Source organism: Pteronotus mesoamericanus, unplaced genomic scaffold, assembly GCF_021234165.1.
Source record: "Pteronotus mesoamericanus isolate MK-2021 breed Mesoamerican mustached bat unplaced genomic scaffold, CSHL_Meso_final contig_347, whole genome shotgun sequence".
NCBI classification, from domain to species: Eukaryota; Metazoa; Chordata; class Mammalia; order Chiroptera; family Mormoopidae; genus Pteronotus; species Pteronotus mesoamericanus.
Window position 1 is genome coordinate 13,630,419 of NW_026555137.1, and position 20,756 is coordinate 13,651,174.

The window sequence follows — 20,756 nt, forward strand, 5'->3', positions numbered from 1 at the left end:
ACGGTTTCTAGATGTCACATGACTTGAGGATTTTCTCAGATATTTGAAAGAAGACATCCATATGGAAGTAACTTTTTGGAAAATGAGAGGTGGCAGGAGACCTGCTGTAGGCAAGCAGCGACGTGTTTAGTAAATTGTTATTCTCTGACTTGTATACTCAAGGCTCGCAATAGTGCCTTGAATGGAGCAAGGTAAAGTTAAGGAGTTTAAACTAGACCCCAAAGTCAAATCACTTTCTGAAATTTTTAAATATTTTTATATACAATAGAACAAAGGAAGTCAACTCCTCTTTGGTAACTATAGCTGGGAAGGGAAAATTCAAAGCAGTCTCTTCCATTAAAAAAAAAAAAATTCCATCCAATTTGAGATTCATGCCTGCGTCCGAAGGTTTTCATGGCTTAATGTAATCTTTGTCCAAGTATGAACTTAGTCCAAATTGTACTTGCATACTTTCATTTTTGATTTGTGGCACATTTATATAACATATGCTCTTGAGAGATAAAATTTAATAGTATTTGATTATATCTTTTTTAAGAAAAAATTTTGAAAAATTAACCAAGGACAAGAGTCTAAGTATTTAATATCATTAATGTAGGTAACAACGTATGACGAAGGCAATTTGTTGTTGCATATTTGCCAAGCAGAAATGCAAACAAATGTAGAGATGATACTACTTTAATTAATTCTGTGAGTTGAATACCTGTTAACTACTGTATTAACTTCTGTAGTCTGTAATGACTGGCTGCATCTTGTATGCACCCTGACCAGGGACTGAACCAGCAACCTAGGCATGTGCCCCGAAGGGGAATTGAACCCCAGACCTTTCAGTTTATGGAATGACGCTCCAACTAACTGAACTATACCAGGCAGGGCTCATAGCGGGTTTAAAAAAAAGTAGGGTATAGATATGAAACTTTCCAGTTGATACTGAAAGTATTTTCATTAGCAGAAGAAATTGTGTTTCAAAATAGACGGGGAAACTTTCTGGAACAGAACTGTATCTACATGAGATAACCGAGAAAGAAGCTGAGGTAATTACCTAGATGAGGGTTGGAAATTTACTGTCATTATTTCACTGCGAGCTGTTGCATTGAAAAATTCAGTCCCCACAGAGCAGATTCTGAAACAGCTAGAAATGCACACTACCCCAGGAAGTTAAAATTACAGCTTAAAATGAGGCTTTGGGATTACAATAGGTATGTATTACTTTTATTACATACCTTGATTCTTCCGCACAGCCAGGAATAATAATTATGTGTGCTCGCTGCTTTGGAATTAGAACCTGAGTTCTAGCTCAATGCCCGCAAGCAGTTACTGTGGTCAGTAACCTTCTGTGACCCAAGAGTGCTGAAATACTAAATGCAATGCCCAGAGATTGCTTAATTGCTAACAGATTCTAGCTCTGTGTGAGAGAGAGAGAGAGAGAGAGAGAGAGAGAGAGAGAGAGAGAGAGAGGAGGAAATATGAATGACAAATTTTCATTCATACTATAGTAATGTAGCACGAAAAAAAAATCTGACAGTGAAATAGAAGGGAAGTTTCCGGAGGGTTTTTGGCATCCCAGTTTTAGATTCGTGGCATACCTGCTCCTCAGGTAGTCTCGTGTGTTATTAATACCATGCTTGACCCACACCTTAAGACATCTGTGGAGAAGAGAAAGACAGTTGGTACTGATAGCTATTGCAACGGACTCTTCTGCAACTTATATGTGGATTTAAACTACGCTCTTTTGGAAATTGCTCTATTAATCATGTAAGATAGTCACCAATGACAGCTATAGGCTTGACATGGTTATTTCAGAAATCAACTGTGGCAGACTGGCTGGCTGTACATTGAGGCTATTTCTTTTTCTTCCTGGGCAAGATTCCACTTCATGGTTTGCCTTATTGTTGGGTGGCTCGGAGAGTTCTCAGTGGAATGTCAATGGAAGCGACGTGCACAGAGCCTTCCTTGAATAATTCTCCATGCCTTTTCCCCTTCTGCCAGCTTGATGTGATTTTGTGTTTAGCATGTTAGAACCCTAATGCGGAAGACACTTGGGCCCTGTATGAATAAATGCTTCCAGGAGGCTTGTCAGAGCTTCACATGGACGAGAAATACACTTCTATAGTTATGTGCCAGGAGAGATTTTGTATTTATTTGTTGTACAGGTAATGTTATATTAACGAATACATTCACATTTATGGTAAAGGAATTTTAGCTTGCTAGCCACTTACCGTGTTGTTACTGATTATTTTATCACATTTAATTCTCTTAATAAGCTGTTAAAGTATAGTTGTAACTGTCATTTCACAAATGAGGAAATTAAGGTTTAGAAAAGTTAAGCAACTTGCCTGAGATGTAAATTCTGTTGAGACAGGATTTGAACTCAGGTCTGCAAGTCTCCAAAGTGTGTTCATGGTCTTCCCAATAAGTTATCCAAGAGGAAAGTAATATATAAACTATACAGAGAGCACGGATAGATGCATTTGTACATTTGCTCATTCACTCATTAATTTATTCAACAAACACTTATTCCGTTTTATTTTGTGCCATGTCCTAGATACTGGAGCCAAGATACCCTTTTTAGTAAGACAGAAGCAGTAACTTAATTTTTGTTACCCGATGTCCTGAGATTCTAACTGTACCTTCTAGTTCAAGTTACTCCCAACAAAAGGTGGAAATACTCAGAAACAAGCTCTCAGCATCTAATATACTCATTTCTAGTCAAGAAGAGTGACTAGTTTTTTAAGATGCATCAATTACTGTGCTGGCCAGGTGGCTCCGTTGGTTGGAGCATCATCCCATACACCAAAACGTTGAGGGTTCGCTCCTTGGTCAGGGCACATAGCTAGGTTGCGGGTCTGACCCCTGGTCCATCTAGTTGATCAGTTGGTCCGTTGGGGCGCGTGTGGGAGGCGACTGATCGATGTTTCTCTCTCTCTCTCTCCTTCTCCCTCCCTTCCTCTCTGTAAAATCAATAAACATATCCTTGGGTGAGAATTTGAAAAAAAAAAGATGTCTAAATTACTACTACTGAGAGATGTTAGTTAGCCTTAATAATAAAGAATGGGGACTTTTTCTCTGAAATTTAGGAGGGACATTCTCACGGACGAACATGCTGCTGTTCCCCATGTGACCAGGGTGTGACGACAATGTAGAGGAGAAATCCAGGACACATTCGGCAGGAAATGCTATCCTACCACAAGCAGCGGATCCTGCCGAATTCATGCTGGCACACCCTGAGAGGAAGGGCAATATCAATGAAATAAATAATAGTTCTCTAATAAATAATTCTAAAAGCTAACATGCTTTTATGATAGAAATTTATGAAACTACTACAGTATAAGAGCAGAACAGAAGTAAAAGTTTACAATTTTTTAAATACTCTACACGAAGCCTAGAGTATATAATCCATTGCAGTTTATACAATAGTTAATTTTAGGGTTTCATCCAGCTAAGATTTAATACAATCTGAGTAGACTAGGCAAAGTATTTTGAGGCAGTGTGGCTCATAAGATGTTTTTAATAAATATATTGATGTTAATATTGGAAACAAATGAAAATTGCAATTGGTAAGAGATATCTAGAAATTCAGAGTACCACAACTATCAAAGTTAAATATTTAAAAGAGCTTTCCAGATTTTTCTCTCTCTCTTCTTTCTTTCCTTCTTTCTTTCTTTCTTTCTTTCTTTCTTTCTTTCTTTCTTTCTTTCTTTCTTTCTTGGCACTAGTGTCATAAGGAACAGTTATCTTTAAAATAAAAAGTGGGTTTGCGTTACTGTTGAACTAAAAATCTGACCCTTTTTGTGATTTACAGCAAGAAATCTATAACCGAATCATTTTGCCTATAGGGACTGTTAGAGGTCTGATAATTATAAGGACAAATTATGTATATTTTATACCCAGGTAAACTGAATAAAATTAGGATACAGTCTTTTACTTTTTCAGTTTGCTTAGTTCATGATGTGCTGGGAAATATGGGAAAAGGAAAAAACCAACAACTGTGAGAACTTTTCCATCAGGTAAATTGTGTATCTTAATAATGGCAAATTTTGTTCTAGAATGGTCAGGAAACCGCTACCCTTACAAATGACTTTAAAAACAAAACAAAATAAAACCCCGTTTCGTTCTCATTAGGTTTCATACTCCTGCCCACAATCCCAACAGATGTGCATTTCATAAGAGAAAAGATGTGGACATCGACTTGCAAATGCAACTCACTATATGAAGACCAGGGATTTAGTATAAAAGGGTAAGTACCAGTACAATGTTGTCAGGACATGGAAAAGCAGAGAAGGAAGTGCAACTCAGAAGAGAAAGAAGCCAAAAGCATTAACAAAAACCTTGCATTGGGAGACATATAACAGGTAGTTCAAAAAGGCTCAGAGCCCTGTGGCGGAACACTGTGTTTTTTTCCAAAGTGTTCCAGAATCGCCAAAACATGGTGTGAGGAAAGAAAAAACAACAATCTTCTTTTGTAACTTTATGGAGTGTGACGTATGGTAAAATATGGCCATTTTGCAAAAATAGGGTCTCCATTGAGAATGTTCTCTGGAGGCATGAACTTCAGAAGAAGAAACGGTTATCTTCTTCGTAGTGCTTGCAGTACATCATGGCTTCCCCCAAATCAACGAAAGCTAATATCCCTAAAGAAGGTGTAATTTTAAGGGTGAATTAGGATCCCATTGCAACCTGTGTCCTATGTGTGCCCCTTGTGCTGGCAGGAAGCGCCGTGGGTGGCTGTCGGGAGCGGTGCTCTTGGCCTGGACGGTAAGGTTCCCTGAGACAGTGAGAAATGCTTTCGGATCTGGGGCTGACCCCTGAGGCGCAGAGGGGTTGGGTCCCTTCCCCCTGGCTCCAGGCTCCCGGGGCTGCCCCCGCACAGGGCACCGCACTTCCAGGTGCGGGCGACCCGCGCGCCAGCCCGATCTGCCCCAGAGCGGCGAGGGGTGGGCGCCGATGCCCCGGGGCGGCCGCGCACGCGGAGGCAGGCGGCGGGCTCCTCTCCGGGAAGCGATCCTCCACGCCCGGGCCTCAGGTGCCCGCCACGGGCCACGAGGGCGCGGGGGAAACCCAGCACTTCCCGCCCAAGAACGACGGCCCCCGCTCCCGGCTCCGGCTGGCTGGGGGGGAATGTTCTCGCGAGAGGAGAGGGGCCGCGGGGCGCCGCGGGTTTGGGGGGCGCGGGGAAGCCCGAGGACGCGGGCCTGGCAGGGAGGGGAGGGGAGCGGAGGCGGCGGACCGGCCGGGGACGCGGGGAAGCCGCTCCCGCCAGTCGCCGAGAGCCAGCCCCTGACGTCAGGAGTTTTCCTCAAAGTCAACAACAAGCCCCGCGGCGGCGGCGGCGGCGGCGGCGAAAACCGAGCGGCGGCGGCCCCAAGAGGGAGGAAGGAGGGGGCGGGGAGGCGGCGGCGGGGTCCCACGGGCGAGGCGCGGCCGGGAGAGGAGGCCGCAGCCCCCCGACCCGTGCCGGGGGCGCCCCGGGGCCCGGAGCCGCCGCCCGCCGCCGCCTCGCTGGCGTGACCCGGCCCCCGCCCGAGCGGTGTTTTCTGGTGATGAATTGAATTTGTAGCCGATATCCGATTCCCATGTAGAGTCTCCGCCTCCTCCTCCCTCCCCCTCCCGCCGCCGCCGCCGCCGCCGCCGCCGCCGCCGCCTCCCGCTCCGGCTCCGCGGCCCGGCCCAGCCGGCTCCCTCCCTCCCTCCCTCCCTGCAGCCCTTCGCCTGCCCTCCCGCCGGCCGCACCGGGTTCCAGGGGGGCCAGAGACTCTGCGGGGTGGGGGGAGGACAGGAGGGGAGGAGGAGGGAGGGGGGACCCCCGAGTCACCCCCTCTCCTCCCCCCGCCCCCCCGGCTCCATCCTCCGCCGCCGCCCGAGCAGCTGCGGGGCCGCCACGGCCGCCTTTGCAGGTAACAGCCACCGCCCCCCACTCGCGCCCCCTCCCCGCTTCGCCTCCAGTCCCTCCTTGCCCCCGGCCCGGTCCTCCCTCCTGGCCTCCCTCGGGCGGGGGGCGGCGGTCGGATGGGGGGAGGCGGGGGCGTCTGGGCTGTCACCGCGCCGGGGGCGTGGGCGGGGGCTGGGTCAGCGGAGGCTTTGGGTGTGGGTGGCGAGGCCGGGGGATGCCCGGCACGGATGACACGGGCACCTCCCCCACTTTCCAGGGGAAGCTGGGGGGCGGCGGTGCGCGGGGGTCGCGGGAGGGTGTCCCCGGCCTAGCGGTACCGTCCGTGTCTGGGCTGCCCCGGCCCTGGCGCCTCCAGTCTCTGCGCAACTCCGCGCCCTCCCCATGGCCCTCCCCGCCGGCCGCGCGGCGTGGGGAGGGGGCGCCCGCTCGGACCGGGGGGTGGCGGCGAGGTTATATAACGCGTGGAGCTCGGTGTCAGTGTGTTTGGGTTGGGGGGAGGGGGTTGTCTGCCGCGCTCCCTGCGCTGGGGCCGCCTGTGCGCGTGGGGTGGGGTGAAGGCGAGGATGCACCGGCGTCCCCCGGGGTCTCCTTCCTCCTCCACCCACCCGGCTGCCGGCGCGCAGAAAAGACGGCGCGGGTGGGGTGGGTGGGGGTGTGCGGGGGGAGGTGGGTAACGTGCTTGTCTGTGTTTTTAATAGTAGTGGGGTTTTGATCCGCTTGGGAGTTGTGTGCTAAGAATAGAAATGTGCGGAAGATGCTGGGTTTGGCTGATCCAGTGATGCTGTCGCTGCTGGCGGCGGCGGCGGCGGCTCGGGCTGCAAGTAAACAAACCAGCCTCTTCCTCGTCCATCGCCTCCTCCTGCGGATCGGTCTGCATCAGCCATGATGCTGGTGGGGCCCTTCAGAGCCCTAAGTTGAAGCCTCACTGGTCGCTGTGTTCATCCTGACTCCCTGGCGGGGTCACCCCTTGTTTGGGATTTCCCAGGAATCTACAGTTAGGCCAGATTGAATCTTTAGGGCCAGGTTTTCAATACCGATATTTACTGTTTACCTTTGAAAGTAGAGGAAATGCTTGCATGTAGGTCAAGGCTAGGATGCTCACATTTCTTCCATCAAAATCATGTTATGAAAATAAAGCCAACTCATTCCACCAGTGTGGTGATTGGTTGAAAGCCCAATAGTTTGTAATTCATATCGTTTACAAATAGAAATTTAGCATTGAACCGTGTGTGTCTACTGGTTAATTACTAGTATTAATAAAATGGTCACATTTTTTTTAAGTTCACCCTAAAGCTAAAGGGTATGAAATAATGACTTTTTGCAGTTAGGACATTGCCAACTGCTTCAGATCATCAATCTAGATATATGTTCCATATTTGGAAAAGGGTGGTCATATAACTTTTAGTACACTGTAAATCATTAGACAACCACTGGGTTTTGTTTTTGGTGGAAACTCATTAAAGTGGATTATACATTGTTAGGAAATAGTTGAAAAACCAAAGGTGGAAGAGTTCAATGAAGATGGTTTAGGAAACTTTGTCTTCAGAATTTTAGTGTCATTGCAAAATATGTATAAATGAATATGAATATTCCAGGAGGTGGGTGTCTAATAACACACGTATATATTCAGGACTTGGTTGTCTAAAACATGAAAATATTTAACGTGTCTATTAATAAATTACTAGTTTTCTGAGATACTTGACTGAATGCACAATTACTTGCATATATACAGGATGGGGCAAAAGTAGCTTTACAGCTGTGAGTAGGGAAAGTTTATTCTTGGATTATTTCTTATTGTATTATTTTCCATACGAGCAACTGTAAATCTACTTTTGCTCCGCCTTATATACATCAAGACTGTAGGGATTTTTTTTCCTCTTGACAGTATGTAATTTTGACTTTGAAAGTTTACCAAGGAAATACAAAAAATACAAATACAAAGTTTACCATTGTATTGAGGATCTGCATTGTGTTTTTCTCACTAGGATTGACACCAGTATCTATGATTGGCTTGCGCTTGTTTTACAGTGAGGGAAGTGCATATTTTACATGATGAGACAGCATTGAAATTGAGATGACTGTAGAATTTTAGTTTAAGCTGTATTTTTGTATTGTGTATTTGCAGTACCATGTTTGCTTACACTGTGTAAAAAATTCTAAAGTAATTCTGCGAAATAATTTATGAAACTATTATTTGTATTCACTTTGTCCCACACACTTAGCCTGTCCATGATTCAGTGGATTATTTTCCAACTTAAAATTAATTTTTAGTTTGACATTGACTTAGTTTAAGTTGTGTTTGTCAGAGTACTTAAGGGTTCTGCTTTGGACTTTTTATTGTTCATGTAAATTTACGGCTGTAAAATATTTTAAATAAGATTTCACTCATTGAATGAATATTAGGGTGTGAACCGTGTGATAGGGGCCGGTTTGATTAAAAACTTTTCTTATTTACAGGAGATCATTACTATTAGAAAGGAAATTTGTTTTCAGATCACCGTCAATCTAAACATGTTTTGGTTAAACATATCATGGACAAATATACCTAGCATAGGGTTCTGTGCAAAGTAGGGATCTAAGATTTTTTTTTTTAATCCTCACCCGAGGATATATTTATTAATCTGAGAGAAGAAGGAGGGGGGGAGAGAGAGAGAGAGAGAGAGAGAGAGAAAGAAAAAGAAAGAAAGAAACATCAATTGGTTGCGTTCTGAGTTGGGGATTGAACCAGCAAGCGAGGTATGTGCCCTGACCAGGGATCGAACCTGCAGCTCTTCTGGTATACAGGACTGTGCTCCAACCAACTGAGCCACCCGGCCAGGGCTAAACTCTAGCTTTTGATTTAAACATGTGAGAGGGTTTTTTTTTTTCCCCCTTACATAAATTCAGTGGAAGTTTCCAACTATTTAGGTTATTTTAAAAAGAGGAACCTGTTTTACAAATTGATTATGTGGAAGTTTAGAGTTTACTTAAACTTTCCATATTTTTGTGAAAGGGTAGCCACATATTTTTTTGTTGTTACACCTTTTAGTTCAAGGCACCCTTGGGAAGATAAGGCAATTATTGTTAACGCCATGTTAATTGGATTTTTAGCATGATTTGATAGGATCTTGTCTTTATAGTGTGATTAAGTTTCAAGCATTAAAAAACATTTCATTTGAAACCATTTAGATTTGAATAACATAGCATGCAAGAAAGAAAGAAGAAGCCATTTCATTTTGTTTTGACCAAATCAGTCTTGTAATTTGACTTGCATTTTTCTTTATCTTTTTTAAAAAAGATTTTATTTATTTGTTTTTAGAGTGAGGAGAAGAGAGGGAGAAAGAGAAATATCAATGTGTGGTTGCCTCTCATGAGCCCCCTATGGGGGACCTGGCCTGCAACCCAGGCATGTGTCCGGACTGGGAATTGAACCAGTGACCCTTTGCTTCGCAGTCTGGCGCTCAGGTCACTGAGCCACACCAGCCAGGGCTATGTTTCTTTAATAAAAAATTAATGCACATAATTAATTTTTGTAGATTTGCATTAGAATATTTAAAACATTTAAACTTGTTCTGTCTTGAACTATAGGTTTTAGAGTTTACAGCCTGGTTTCATACAGCATGAACTGTTCTGTAGTCTCCTGCAAAGATAGTCTTGAATCATCTGATGTTAATTATTTTATTATGCTCTTTTGTATATGATAGAGCTAGATTCAGTGTAGAGTTAATGGTAGCCAATGCTTGGTAAGCATTTGCCATGTGCCAGGCAGTTACGTGTGACTAACATGTAGACTTTCATTTAGAGTTAATGAGCAGCCCCAGCTACCCTCTACAAAGTGATTTTAACGTGAGAAAACACTTATTCTGGCATTATAAAAATCCATTTCACTTTAACTTCCCTCATTCTGAAACACTTTCTTTTAGTATTTTCACTAGTTCTTAACGATTAGAGGTCACAGTGACAATGCTGAATTTTGATAATACAGTACAATAGTTTTCCCAGAAATCAAGGTAATGTAGTAAAAATAAAAGTACACTGATCCATAACATCCTTTTTCATTTCAGTTTTTTCAAATGCTGAATTAAATGCCTTAAATGTTTACATATTTTATTGCAGCACCAGTCTTTCAATATGTTACATGTAAATATACTTCCTTTGCCGGGTAATCTTCAAGTAGTAGTTGATAGAGAAATTAATGTTTCTCGACCCATGGAGTTGCTTTTTAGTTTTCTTTTCAGCGCCCTTTATATTTACGTATTGCCAACTGCAGACATTTTGCACATCTCAATAGGCATGTTTTCCTAATATTCAAAGGGAAAAGTAAAAAGATTTACTAGAAGAAATCACTAGACGACTTCCAAATGAGAATGTCTCTCCTCTGTATTAAGAAAGCCTGTGACTGTGTGTGGGGTCAGGGGATGCGACGGGAGGGGAAGGAGGATGGTGTTTTGTCGGGTTTGGAGTTTAGTTCAAGCTTTGGCTGAGTGGAGTTGGTGTTTGGATGTTTCATCTTCCCGACTGCATTACAGGCTTTTGTGGACAGGGACTGTATCGTTGCAATGTTGTTAGCTAAATGTCCTTTATAAAAAAGTAGACAGTAGATTCGAAATTGAAGAATGATGCGTATCAGCCTTGGAAGAGCTATGGGGCTATTGGGAGTCACCTGATGCCGTACCTCCATTGCTGTGGCGGAGGAAACAGGCCCAGAGCGTTCAAGGACCTTAGATGGCATCATTCTGGGAAGGGCAGAGCCGGGAGCAGGGACCCAAGTGCTTTGGCCCATCCCGCGCTCTTCCCAACGCCCCATTGTGATGCGCTTTGTTGCAGGGTCTCTTAGCTGCATGTGAACTCGTTATAATTGGTGGTAAAAATCTGGTCAAGCTGATTCTTGTCATGTAATGGACCATATACTAATTGTATTTTGTGTGTATGTGTAAATTGTTTCTTTTAAAAATTTTTACAGCCAGGGAGGTCCCCAGGGCAGAGTTTAAAGGATGTTACATGTGTATTGGAAAAATATGGCCAACTGTGCAACCCAAGTTGTTTCAGTAGCAACTCTCCGCACGTCCCTGTTGCTCTGGGTAGCTTCACATAGACACAAGCTGGGCTTTACGAGAGGAATGTAGGGGATCAGTTGTCATAGCCCCTCCAGTGTTCTAGGAGGCAGAGGGAGCCAATAAACGTTTTCTTAGTTGCCCCACGTTAGAATATTAAATAGATCACTTGGCACAAGTTGCTTTTTTATTTGATTAATAATGGCTATGTTGGTTGAAATGGCACCTAAATGCCTTTAAACGGGTATAGGAAAGGGGGAGAAATGTTTTATATTTTTGTTTATGTATTTCAAAGTTTATAAAGTTGAATTTTTAGAATTGGCATATTTTGAAGAAGTGATATTTTGTATGAAAGCCGGAAACTTGCCAATGCTTATTCAGGTATTTTCTCATCATGTAAAACTCAGCAAAGATATTTACAGAGAGACTTTTAAGAAAGTCCAAAAAGATGATTATTGCACTCTGAAGAGATGAAAGATATTTGAAATATATAATTTGCGTGGCTCACTTCCCCATATAGTATTATTATTATCATTTTTTTAAAAAACAGGATAATAACTCTGGAAAGGGACAGACTGACTTTGAGAGTAATTTGAAGTGCAGAGCAAGTTACCTTGAATGTCCTACTTCCGTATTTTAAAAGTTTTATATAACCTTACACACTTACGGCATGTATTAGTTTTGCCTATTTCTTGCACATAGGTGAATACTGTAAAGTTATATCCTGTTTCCCCTTGACCATCATTTGTATTTCAAAGTAGCAGCATTCTGTTGTACTTGAACATGAGTTGTCTTCATTAATTCAGTTTACTGGCATATCTAAAATATATAAAAAATTGTGGTATAGAGCAAGTATATTCCATATAATATTAATTATAGCCAAATTTATACTTTAGAGGAAGTTGTATTACAGAATTCTGGTACAGCTTTTAACTTACGAATTAACATAGGCAATTGTGAACCCCTAAATTTTGCTTTTATTTGTATAAAAGAGAATTCTGGAGGTGCCTTTTAACTTTGTCGCTCTACTTTTAGTCTCCCATTATAATTTCATTTGTGATGGCACAGTTATAATATTTAATTTTTAATTTATTTGAAAACATTGTGCTTTACTGGACACCTGAAGTATAATTTGATATGGAAAAAAATGTTCAGAGCTATTCTCAAATGTTAACACATATTTTTGAGAGTTCATATCACGTTATTTGGTAGAAAGCATACCAACCTGATAGAAAATCTGAATTTTACATAGTCACTCTTGTTACCTGTCACCAGCTTGTTCTGGTAACTGTGGGAAGTAACGTCATTATTGGTTGGTCACAGTTTTCCTAGATTCATAATTGTAGATGCAGTAGCTGCTACATAGATTTGCTTTCAGAGTCAAATGAGGTAATAGACGTGAAAGCATGCTGATAGCAAATTATTAAAGGTTTGGAAAAGATTTTTAAATGCTTCGTTTTGCTTGCCTCCCTGTATACTTAATATAGTGCTTGTCACAGAGTAGACAGTACATACTTATTAACTCAGTAAATACATGTATGTTACATGTTTTGAGTGAATGATATTTTTTAAAGATATTTGAAGGTGTTTAATGTTTGCTTCAAATTGAATGGTTGGTTATCATAAGTGAACAAATATCTTTAAAATACTCTTATAAATATCATTAAGAAAATATGCCATTGTTTCCCTTTTTCCCCTCCCATAATGGATCAACATGGGCAATGTTGATCTTTGGTTTGTTTGGGAATGGAAACTTGAGCATCTTAACCAAAAAAAAAAAAAAATTAAGAAGGATAATTTTAATGTGTAATAGTCCTTACAGTTAATGGAGGTCTACAGGAAACATATTTCAATGACTAGGGAAGAATATTTATTATAATTTTAGTTATTTATATGTAGATGCTTCTATAATGTTCAAATTCAGGCTTGGTTTTAAGATGGCTTGGTACCATTCCCTCTGTTGATTCAGAATGTTAGTTTGCTTAGCCTGTGCTTTATAGGCTGAATCTTCATTCCTTGTTTTATCCTCTGATTGATTCCTTATTTGTTGAGCATCTCTTATATGTCAGGCACTGTCAACTTGTTTCACTAATAATAATGCTATTGAATGAGGTAAAAGATGTGAAAATGTTTTTTAAATTGTAATATGACATTCAGGTGCAATTATTATCATCATCAAATTCTCAAATAATTCTGAACAAAAGCACTTTTATTGTAACTGCTTTGTGTAAATTCCAAATTGTATCTGCCAAGAACTTTGTGTGAAATTTTTCATAAGAATGGGAAAAATTAGATTACCTAGCAATGGAATGTTTGATGAAATAGGCTTAAAAGAAAAATGAACCAGGTTCTGGATGTTATAGGACGAACTTGTGCAGAAGTGAGGGCTCTTAGAAGGAGGTAAAGTTCACTCTGCCTTCGGGAATGGATTGCATCCCGGAAGCCCAGCTCATCATTTTGCAGATTAGTTAGTTAGTGACACCGGAGACTGAGCCCAAGAGAGTAGATGACCGGGGCGCGGGGAAATTGCCACTGCCGGACAAGCGCAGAATACCGGTTACCGCCTGAGACCTAATAGGGTTGTTTCTATGCACAAAAGAGCATTTATTTCTAGCGTAGTGATCATAATTACAGAGTAGTATACCTTGGGATGTCTTTTAAGTTATGTTCAAAGAATGTGTCATTTTAGTCAGTAGAGACTCAGAAGTTTTTAAAGCTGAAAATTATGATTATGGGTAGAACCTGTTAACATTTTAAGAGGCAAACGCACAAAGTTCTCTCTAGTATGTGGGGGTCACTGGCCCTGATGAAGATGATAAATTTGTCCTATTGATTTAACATATATTTTAACAGTTTAATGTGACTATATAAGCATTTTTATATCTAAAATACTAGTTTTTGAAAGTTTATAAAACAGAATTCATTAACTTTGGGTTGATCTGGATATTTTGGTGCATTGTTTTATACTGAAGAGGTGGTGCTGCTGGAAAGAGCGTTGCCTGGTCCTCTGTCTTGGGTCTCTCATGACGTAGCTGTGTGACGTTGGGCGAGTCGCTTGCCCAAGAGCCTTCTCAACTGTAAACTAAGGTTTCTTCCAGCTTTGATATTCTTATAATGAAATGTCCACTTAAAAAAAAATAAAATCAATTTTGACAATACTTTTGTTTTTCTGGTGTTTTTTTAATAAAGGTATGGTAATATAGATTATTTAAATAGGAATGTATACATTTTAAATATGTTTATTGGATATGTGTTATGTTTGGGTTATTACTACGTGTTGATCCCTGATCTCCATTTCTAAGCCCGAGGATATAAAGATATAAATTTTCTTTCACCCAGACTATATAATTTTATAGTCAGAAACCAAAAATTGCTTAAATAGGTGTGAGGCCCCTTGCTACAGTTCTGCCAAAGAGCAGGTCTGAAGGGCATGTCTTCTGAAGCCTGCCTTTTGTACGAGTGCTCCCAGTATTTACCTTCCTCATGATTATTCATGCAAAGAGCTAACCATTTTAATTATTTAGCTCTACGTGTATTACGTAGTCAGTTGAACATGTTGAGTTCTTTAGGCTTCCTAAATCAAATAAGAAGATCTTTGGATTCTGTACTGAAGGATTTTTTTGGCTGTTTCATTGCCTGTTTTTAATGGTGAAATGAGTCTGCTCTTGGATTGTATGGCCGCGTCCTGTGGCCATTTCCCAAAGTGTGTTCCTATGGATGTTAACACATGTTACTAAAGAAGAAAAAAAAAGAGCCCTATTTGTTCAAATAAATGTAAGATTTGCTGAGATATTTTAATATGTTAATAGTAATGTTTCAAGGGAAAGACATGGTTTGCACAATTTTCCCAACTTACTTGACCAAAGAATTCCTTTTTTTTTTTTTTTAATCTTTCTTATTTATCCAGCATTTCTTTTAATAGTCTGTCAAGCATCTTTTGGGAAAATACAGCCAGATTCCAATGTCCCTCTGGCTCTCCACAGTAGGAAAGCCGGATGATTTTGAGGACGGTCTTGGCCCACAGCCCCCTGTCCCGTGATGGGAGTCGTCTTCAGCCACACACAGTTTGTCAGATTGTCAGTCTTGACTCCTGACTGCTACATGATTAGGCTGTGCACTTAATTTGCATCAGATCAAGAACTGTAACTCAGTTTAGTACTAGCTGAGGAGTCCAACCTTTACGCACTGCCACGCCCCGTTTATCAAAACGCAATGAGAAAATAGTACACTAATATTCTAGAGTCCATCCATCACTTTTTGTGGTTATCTAAAATTTATGCATGTGTTCCTGGACCACGTTTTTGGTCCCTTTACGTGGAAATGGCTTTCATTCAATTTTATCTTGGTATTTCCCTTTTTAGGTTGAGAGGGACAATAAGAAATTGTCCTGTAAAACTCATTGCTATTTATGTGTGAGGATATTTTTGAGGACTTTGTTTTTGACACTATAAGGTGTCTTGTAAAGACCCATGAGAAAAATTTCAGATTTTTGTCCCAAAAAGAATTACTTCTGAGCAACTTTTTTCTTTAAAGAAAAATATGGATACTGTAAATATTGAAACCATTGTGTTTCCTTATTTGCATTGCTTCTTGAAAGCTCGTGCTAAATTTGTGGCCCATCTTTCACAAATACATAAACTTTTACTTTGGCTTCTTTTTATTTTTATTTAAGGCAGTTAGTGGTCAACCTTTTCCATCTCACGGCACACACAAACTAATTACCAAAATTCTGCAGCGCACCAAGAAAGAAATGTTTTGCTGATCTGACAAAAAATAGGTATGATTTTGATGTATACACACTGGACAGCTATTGTGTTGGCTGTTGGTCATTTTTTTATTTGACAATCTGAGGAAAAAGAGGTCAGTGCCCCAGACCAAATAGGTATTGCACGCTTTAAAAATTCTTGCAGCGCACCAGCTGAAACTCACTGATTTAAGGGAACATAGATTTGGAGTTCAGAATGCAGGCCGTGGAGCTGGACAGACAGGGCTCACATCCTGGCTCCATTACTCTGTTTTCAAATCGGGCAAACTGCTTAATCTCTGCACACCTCAGTTCCCCCATTTGTGAAATGGAGTTACTAGAACCCTCACAAGGTTGTTGGGAAGATTACCTGAGAATAAAGATTTAAGCGCCTGCACAAGTTCCTGACACATCTTGAATGTTCCATACTTTTCCCCACCTTTATAGTCCCTTTGTTTCACTTTTCCTACTTTAAAAAATAATTGATTTTATATTATTTATAATATTTTACTGATTGTAATCAACCTAAAATATTGCTTGGAACAAGGCAGAGTAAGCATCCATAAATGTTAGTTTCTTAGCACGTGGTATTTTATATAAAATACAACAATTAAAAACATTCACAGTTGCTTTCCAATAACTATTTTTAAATTTACAGGGATTATGAGACTAGACATAGATGAAGATTTACTTTTAAAATCCACTCTCCTTTTGTTCTCTTCCTCTCCACCTGAAATATAATCACTAAACACATTTTCTATATTATTTCTGTAGGGGTGACAGTGGTTTTCTTAGGACATTTTTATGGCAACCTCTTAGGTTAAGAGTTTCACTCTCATTTGAAATCTGTCACAAGACCAGGGAAGTGCATTCATTATACAACTATTTAATAAATAAGTTCCCCAGTTGGAAGAGCTAGACTTTTATGTGAGGTCAGGCCAGTTGAAGACATTGACAAAGAATTAGTTGTTTGTTATTGCTATGTGAGTTGCAAGAATGGAAAAAAAAAGAAATTCTTTCTTCAATACTTCCTTCCAGGCTGAGTCATCACTAGAGAGTGGGAAGGGCAGCAGCAGCAGAGAATCCAAACCCCAAAGCTGATATCACAAAGTACCATTTCTCCAAGTTGGGGGCTAGAGGGGAGCCATCATGAGCGATGTTACCATTGTGAAAGAAGGTTGGGTTCAGAAGAGGGGTAAGTGTTCAACGAGACCCAAAAAACACAGTTGGTAAGTGTGCTAACAGTTAGTGGTGTCCTGGAAGTTGATATTTTTTTTTCTGATGCTGTTAACAAAGTAAACTGTGACATGCTCTGTCCAGTGAGAGAGAAATGATATTTAACATATGTGTTAGGAATTTGCTTGTCATTTAGGGATCCTTTGTAATTCTGGATTTTGATCATTTATAATCGAGTTTGGCTTTCCAGTTTGTCGTGTGCATGCATGTTACAGAAAATCTGTGTTGTATTTGTTGTGCTGTCTACAGATTATACAATCCAGAGGGAAATCTTTAGAATGATTTAATATCTAAAAAAGTGTCTTTAACTTGTATGCATTTCAGGACATGTAAACATAAATAAAATGATTCAGTGACAGCAAGCCAATTTGGGTGGTGGTAGGGAAAAATTTAGTAATAAAGGGGGAGGGTTCACCCACAAACTCACGGATTCAGCAATCTCATGAGTAGGTAAGTAAAATGCTGAAGTAAAAAACCAAATGAGGAAAGGGTTTATGTGTGTTATGTTTAATTTTATGTTTTTATTTTTCATGATCTACTTGTAGTATTTCTTGTTCACCGCTACTTTAGATAAATAATTCAAATGCATTATTATACTTTCATGATATTAAAGGAAGAACTATTCAATGTGAAACTTAAAATATGTTTTACATCCTCTATGAGATCACCTGCTTAATGTGGTCAATGTGTTTATTAGAAATCTAGAGTTTAGATTAGTTGCTTGGCAACTATTGTTTATCCACATGGCCAGGTTGAGTAGGGTGAGGGCCATTTCATTCTCAGATTTTAAAGTTACTGTAGATCTCTTTTTCTGGTTAAAAGTTGCCTCTTAAGTAGTGATTTTAATATTCTTTCTAGGTTTGTATTTCATACCTATGCTGGAAAGCTGTTGAGAAGAGTTATGTATGTTTATGTATTATTGAGCTTTTAAAAATCAGCCTTATTGAGTTATTTATTATACATATAATAAAATTCACTAATTTTAAGTGTACACTTTGATGAATTTTGCTGAATTTATACAGCAGCATAACAAACACTATAATCATGACTTAGAACATTTCTATTACCTGAAAAGTTTCCTACATTCCCCTGGTAACCACTAATCGGCTGTGACTATAATTTTGCCATTCTAGAGTTTCATGTAAGTAGAATCATACAACATGTAGTCCTGTGTGTCTGATTACTTTCACTTTGCATACTACTTTTAAAATTCGTCTGTGTATATAATGATATATATATATATATCATTAGTTTGTTCCTCTTTATTGTTGAGTAGTGTTTTGCTGTCTGGACATAAAATTTTCCTGTTTAACAGTTGATGCACCTTTGGGCTGTTTCTAGTTATTGACTGTTAGGAATAAAGCTGCTGTGAACATTTGCATGCATGTCTTTGTGTGATGTCCTCATTTTTCTTGGGCGATAACCTAGGAATGAGATTGCTAGGTCATATGGTAAGTGTGTGTTTTACTTTATAAGAACTGCCAAACTGTTTTCCAAAGTGGCTGACTCTTTGTGTTAAGTTTAATTTTTTATGTTATTCTCATATCAGAAATTGGGAAAGAGTTTTCAGATTTCATGCTGTATGAAGGAAGATATTTTTTGGTTTATTTTCTAACTTACCCATTATATTTATATTCTTCTTTGTTTTTTTTGGCGGGCGGGTGGCAAGTAACTTACCCCTTTTGGAGGTTTACTTTATTAATCTCTAAAATTGTTCGCACAAGTTCCTTGTGAAGATTAAATAAGATAATGGACGTGGATGCTTTGACAATTTTAACATAAATGTAAGCTCTTACTATTACCACATTTTACCAAGGGCTTAGGGTAGTTGTTGAATCTGTTTAATTAATTGTGTCTTCTCTGGAATACCATTGTAGAAGGCTGGTATGTAGTACATGGGCTATAGAAAAAGAAAACAAAAAAGAATTTCTCAGTGGTTTTCCCTGCATTGGTTGGGGAAACAGGATTCTGGTGAGTGTGTGAGTGAGTGAGTGTGTGTGTGTGTGTGTGTGTGTGTGTGTGTGGAATGAGTACACTTGTGTATTAATTTCTGGAAGTAATAGGCTTATAAACATAAGAATTTGAACAGTACACAAAGGTATAAAATGAAAAGTGATAATCTTTCTACCCTGTACCTCTTTTAACTAGTTTCTTTCCTAAAATGGAGGTAACCATTTTTGACCTTTTGTATTTTTAATTCTTCTGTTGATTATTCCAATTTTATATATAATGTTATACTTTATTTTTGACTAAGTAATCTAGTATAGTCCCATTGTGAAAAAGGAACAATTTTACTTTTAATACTTACTGTTCATTTTTGGAGCCTTTTTTGGTTAAACTTCTTGCTCTTGACTCAGTAATTCCATGAATTATTTAGACCTAATCTTGTCACTCTGTACATTAAGAACAATTAGTACCCCTTACAATCTTTCCCTTGAATTCCACACATTCCTCTCCCAATTTATGTCAACTGTAACATTTATTTTATGTCATCAAGGTCTAATAGTTACATTTGTTGATTCCACAAAGCAGTAATCAATGTTATGCTATGTATATAATATTAACTACTAAACAAAGCAGTTACTATTTGGGATCCATTGAGAACAAATGGATTTTTACACACTATTGGTACTCAAGATCATGCCATGTTTCAGTCTGGGCTGTAACTGTTTTTAACCTGGATTTACTAATTTCCACATTTCCCCTGTACTGGTAGAAGAGTGAGAGCCTCCATACCATCACTCGGTTACCCATCTCTATTTTTTGTTGTATGTTTTTCATTCCCGTTTCTCCCCTACAGCCTCTCCCCGCTCGCCCAGCCTCCCTGCCTCAGTTTCCTCAGTCTTGTCCCGCCATCCGTCTTTGAAATAGTTTGTTGAGGTTCTAATATGACTTGCCTTTGTATCTGGGTATGATGCCCAGCTAATACTGTGCTATTTAATTGCATTCTTGGACTAGTTCTTTGCTCTCTTAGATGTCTTTTCTCTTTGTTTTGGACTGATTTTGCAGTTTTCTAGAATACTTCCTGAAAAAGTAATTTTTTTCTAGAAAGAGCGCTTGTGTAGGTGCTTGTCAGCACAGTGTTTGAAAATGTCCCTTTCACTTTCACACCTGGTACATACCTTGGCTGGGTTTAGGAAGCAGGTTTTAAATGATTTTCCTTCAGGATTCTGAAGGCTGCATTCCATTGCTTTATAGTAACCGGGTTTACCGAGAAGAGGTGCGGCGCTAACGTGAAGGGGTGTTTTTGGCAACCTGTTTTGTTCTCTGGAAACTTTTTGTGTTGGTACCTCTTGACCATTGGCATTATGAGAATTGAGGAGGATGAGTTATATAGTCCTTGTTAGTTCATTCTGTAAAACATTTGGCGGACCGTTTGAAAATGCAGACTCTTACATCTTTGCTTCAGTTTTTTAATTTTCCCCTAGAGCTTATATATCAGTGCACTGTTTTCAATTTTTTTTTTTTTCATTTTCCATGTCTTTGTTTTTTTCCTCTTTGTTCTGGGAGATTTCCTTGACTTGTTATTCTAGCCCTTCATTGTATTATTTATTTCAGCTACTACTTTATATTCCTGGGAATTCTTTATAGTTTACGGCCACATGCTCTTATTTTACTAATGTAACATAATCTTATTCTTAGGACACTAAATAGATTTTATTTTTTAAGTTTTTTCTTTGCTTTAAATCCCTAAATTTGTTCATTTTGGTTCTTTTTTGTGGTGGTGGTTTTCTTCAGGTTTCTGGGGATCCCTGTTTGTCTGGGTATATTTGTGAATGAAAGGCTGGGGTTGCTGATAGTGTCTTCTGTCTATTTTTACAGGTCATATATTTTTCCTATGCTTACAACAAGTTAG

The 20,756-nt window shown here is 39.9% G+C and overlaps 1 protein-coding gene across 2 annotated transcripts in view; it reads left to right on the plus strand.

Annotated features, from left to right (window-relative positions):
• Window positions 1-5,707: 5,707 nt before the first annotated feature.
• Window positions 5,708-20,756, plus strand: part of AKT3 (AKT serine/threonine kinase 3) — a 202,059-nt gene continuing 187,010 nt past the window's right edge. The window contains exons 1-2 of one of the 2 annotated variants that reach the window (XM_054576703.1): window positions 5,708-5,891; window positions 16,703-16,859. In XM_054576703.1, the coding sequence (XP_054432678.1) occupies window positions 16,814-16,859 (46 nt within the window). In that variant the 5' untranslated portion in view covers window positions 5,708-5,891; window positions 16,703-16,813. Of the gene's footprint in view, window positions 5,892-16,392; window positions 16,860-20,756 lie in introns of those variants that run through there. The other variant, XM_054576704.1, reaches the window with a different exon arrangement.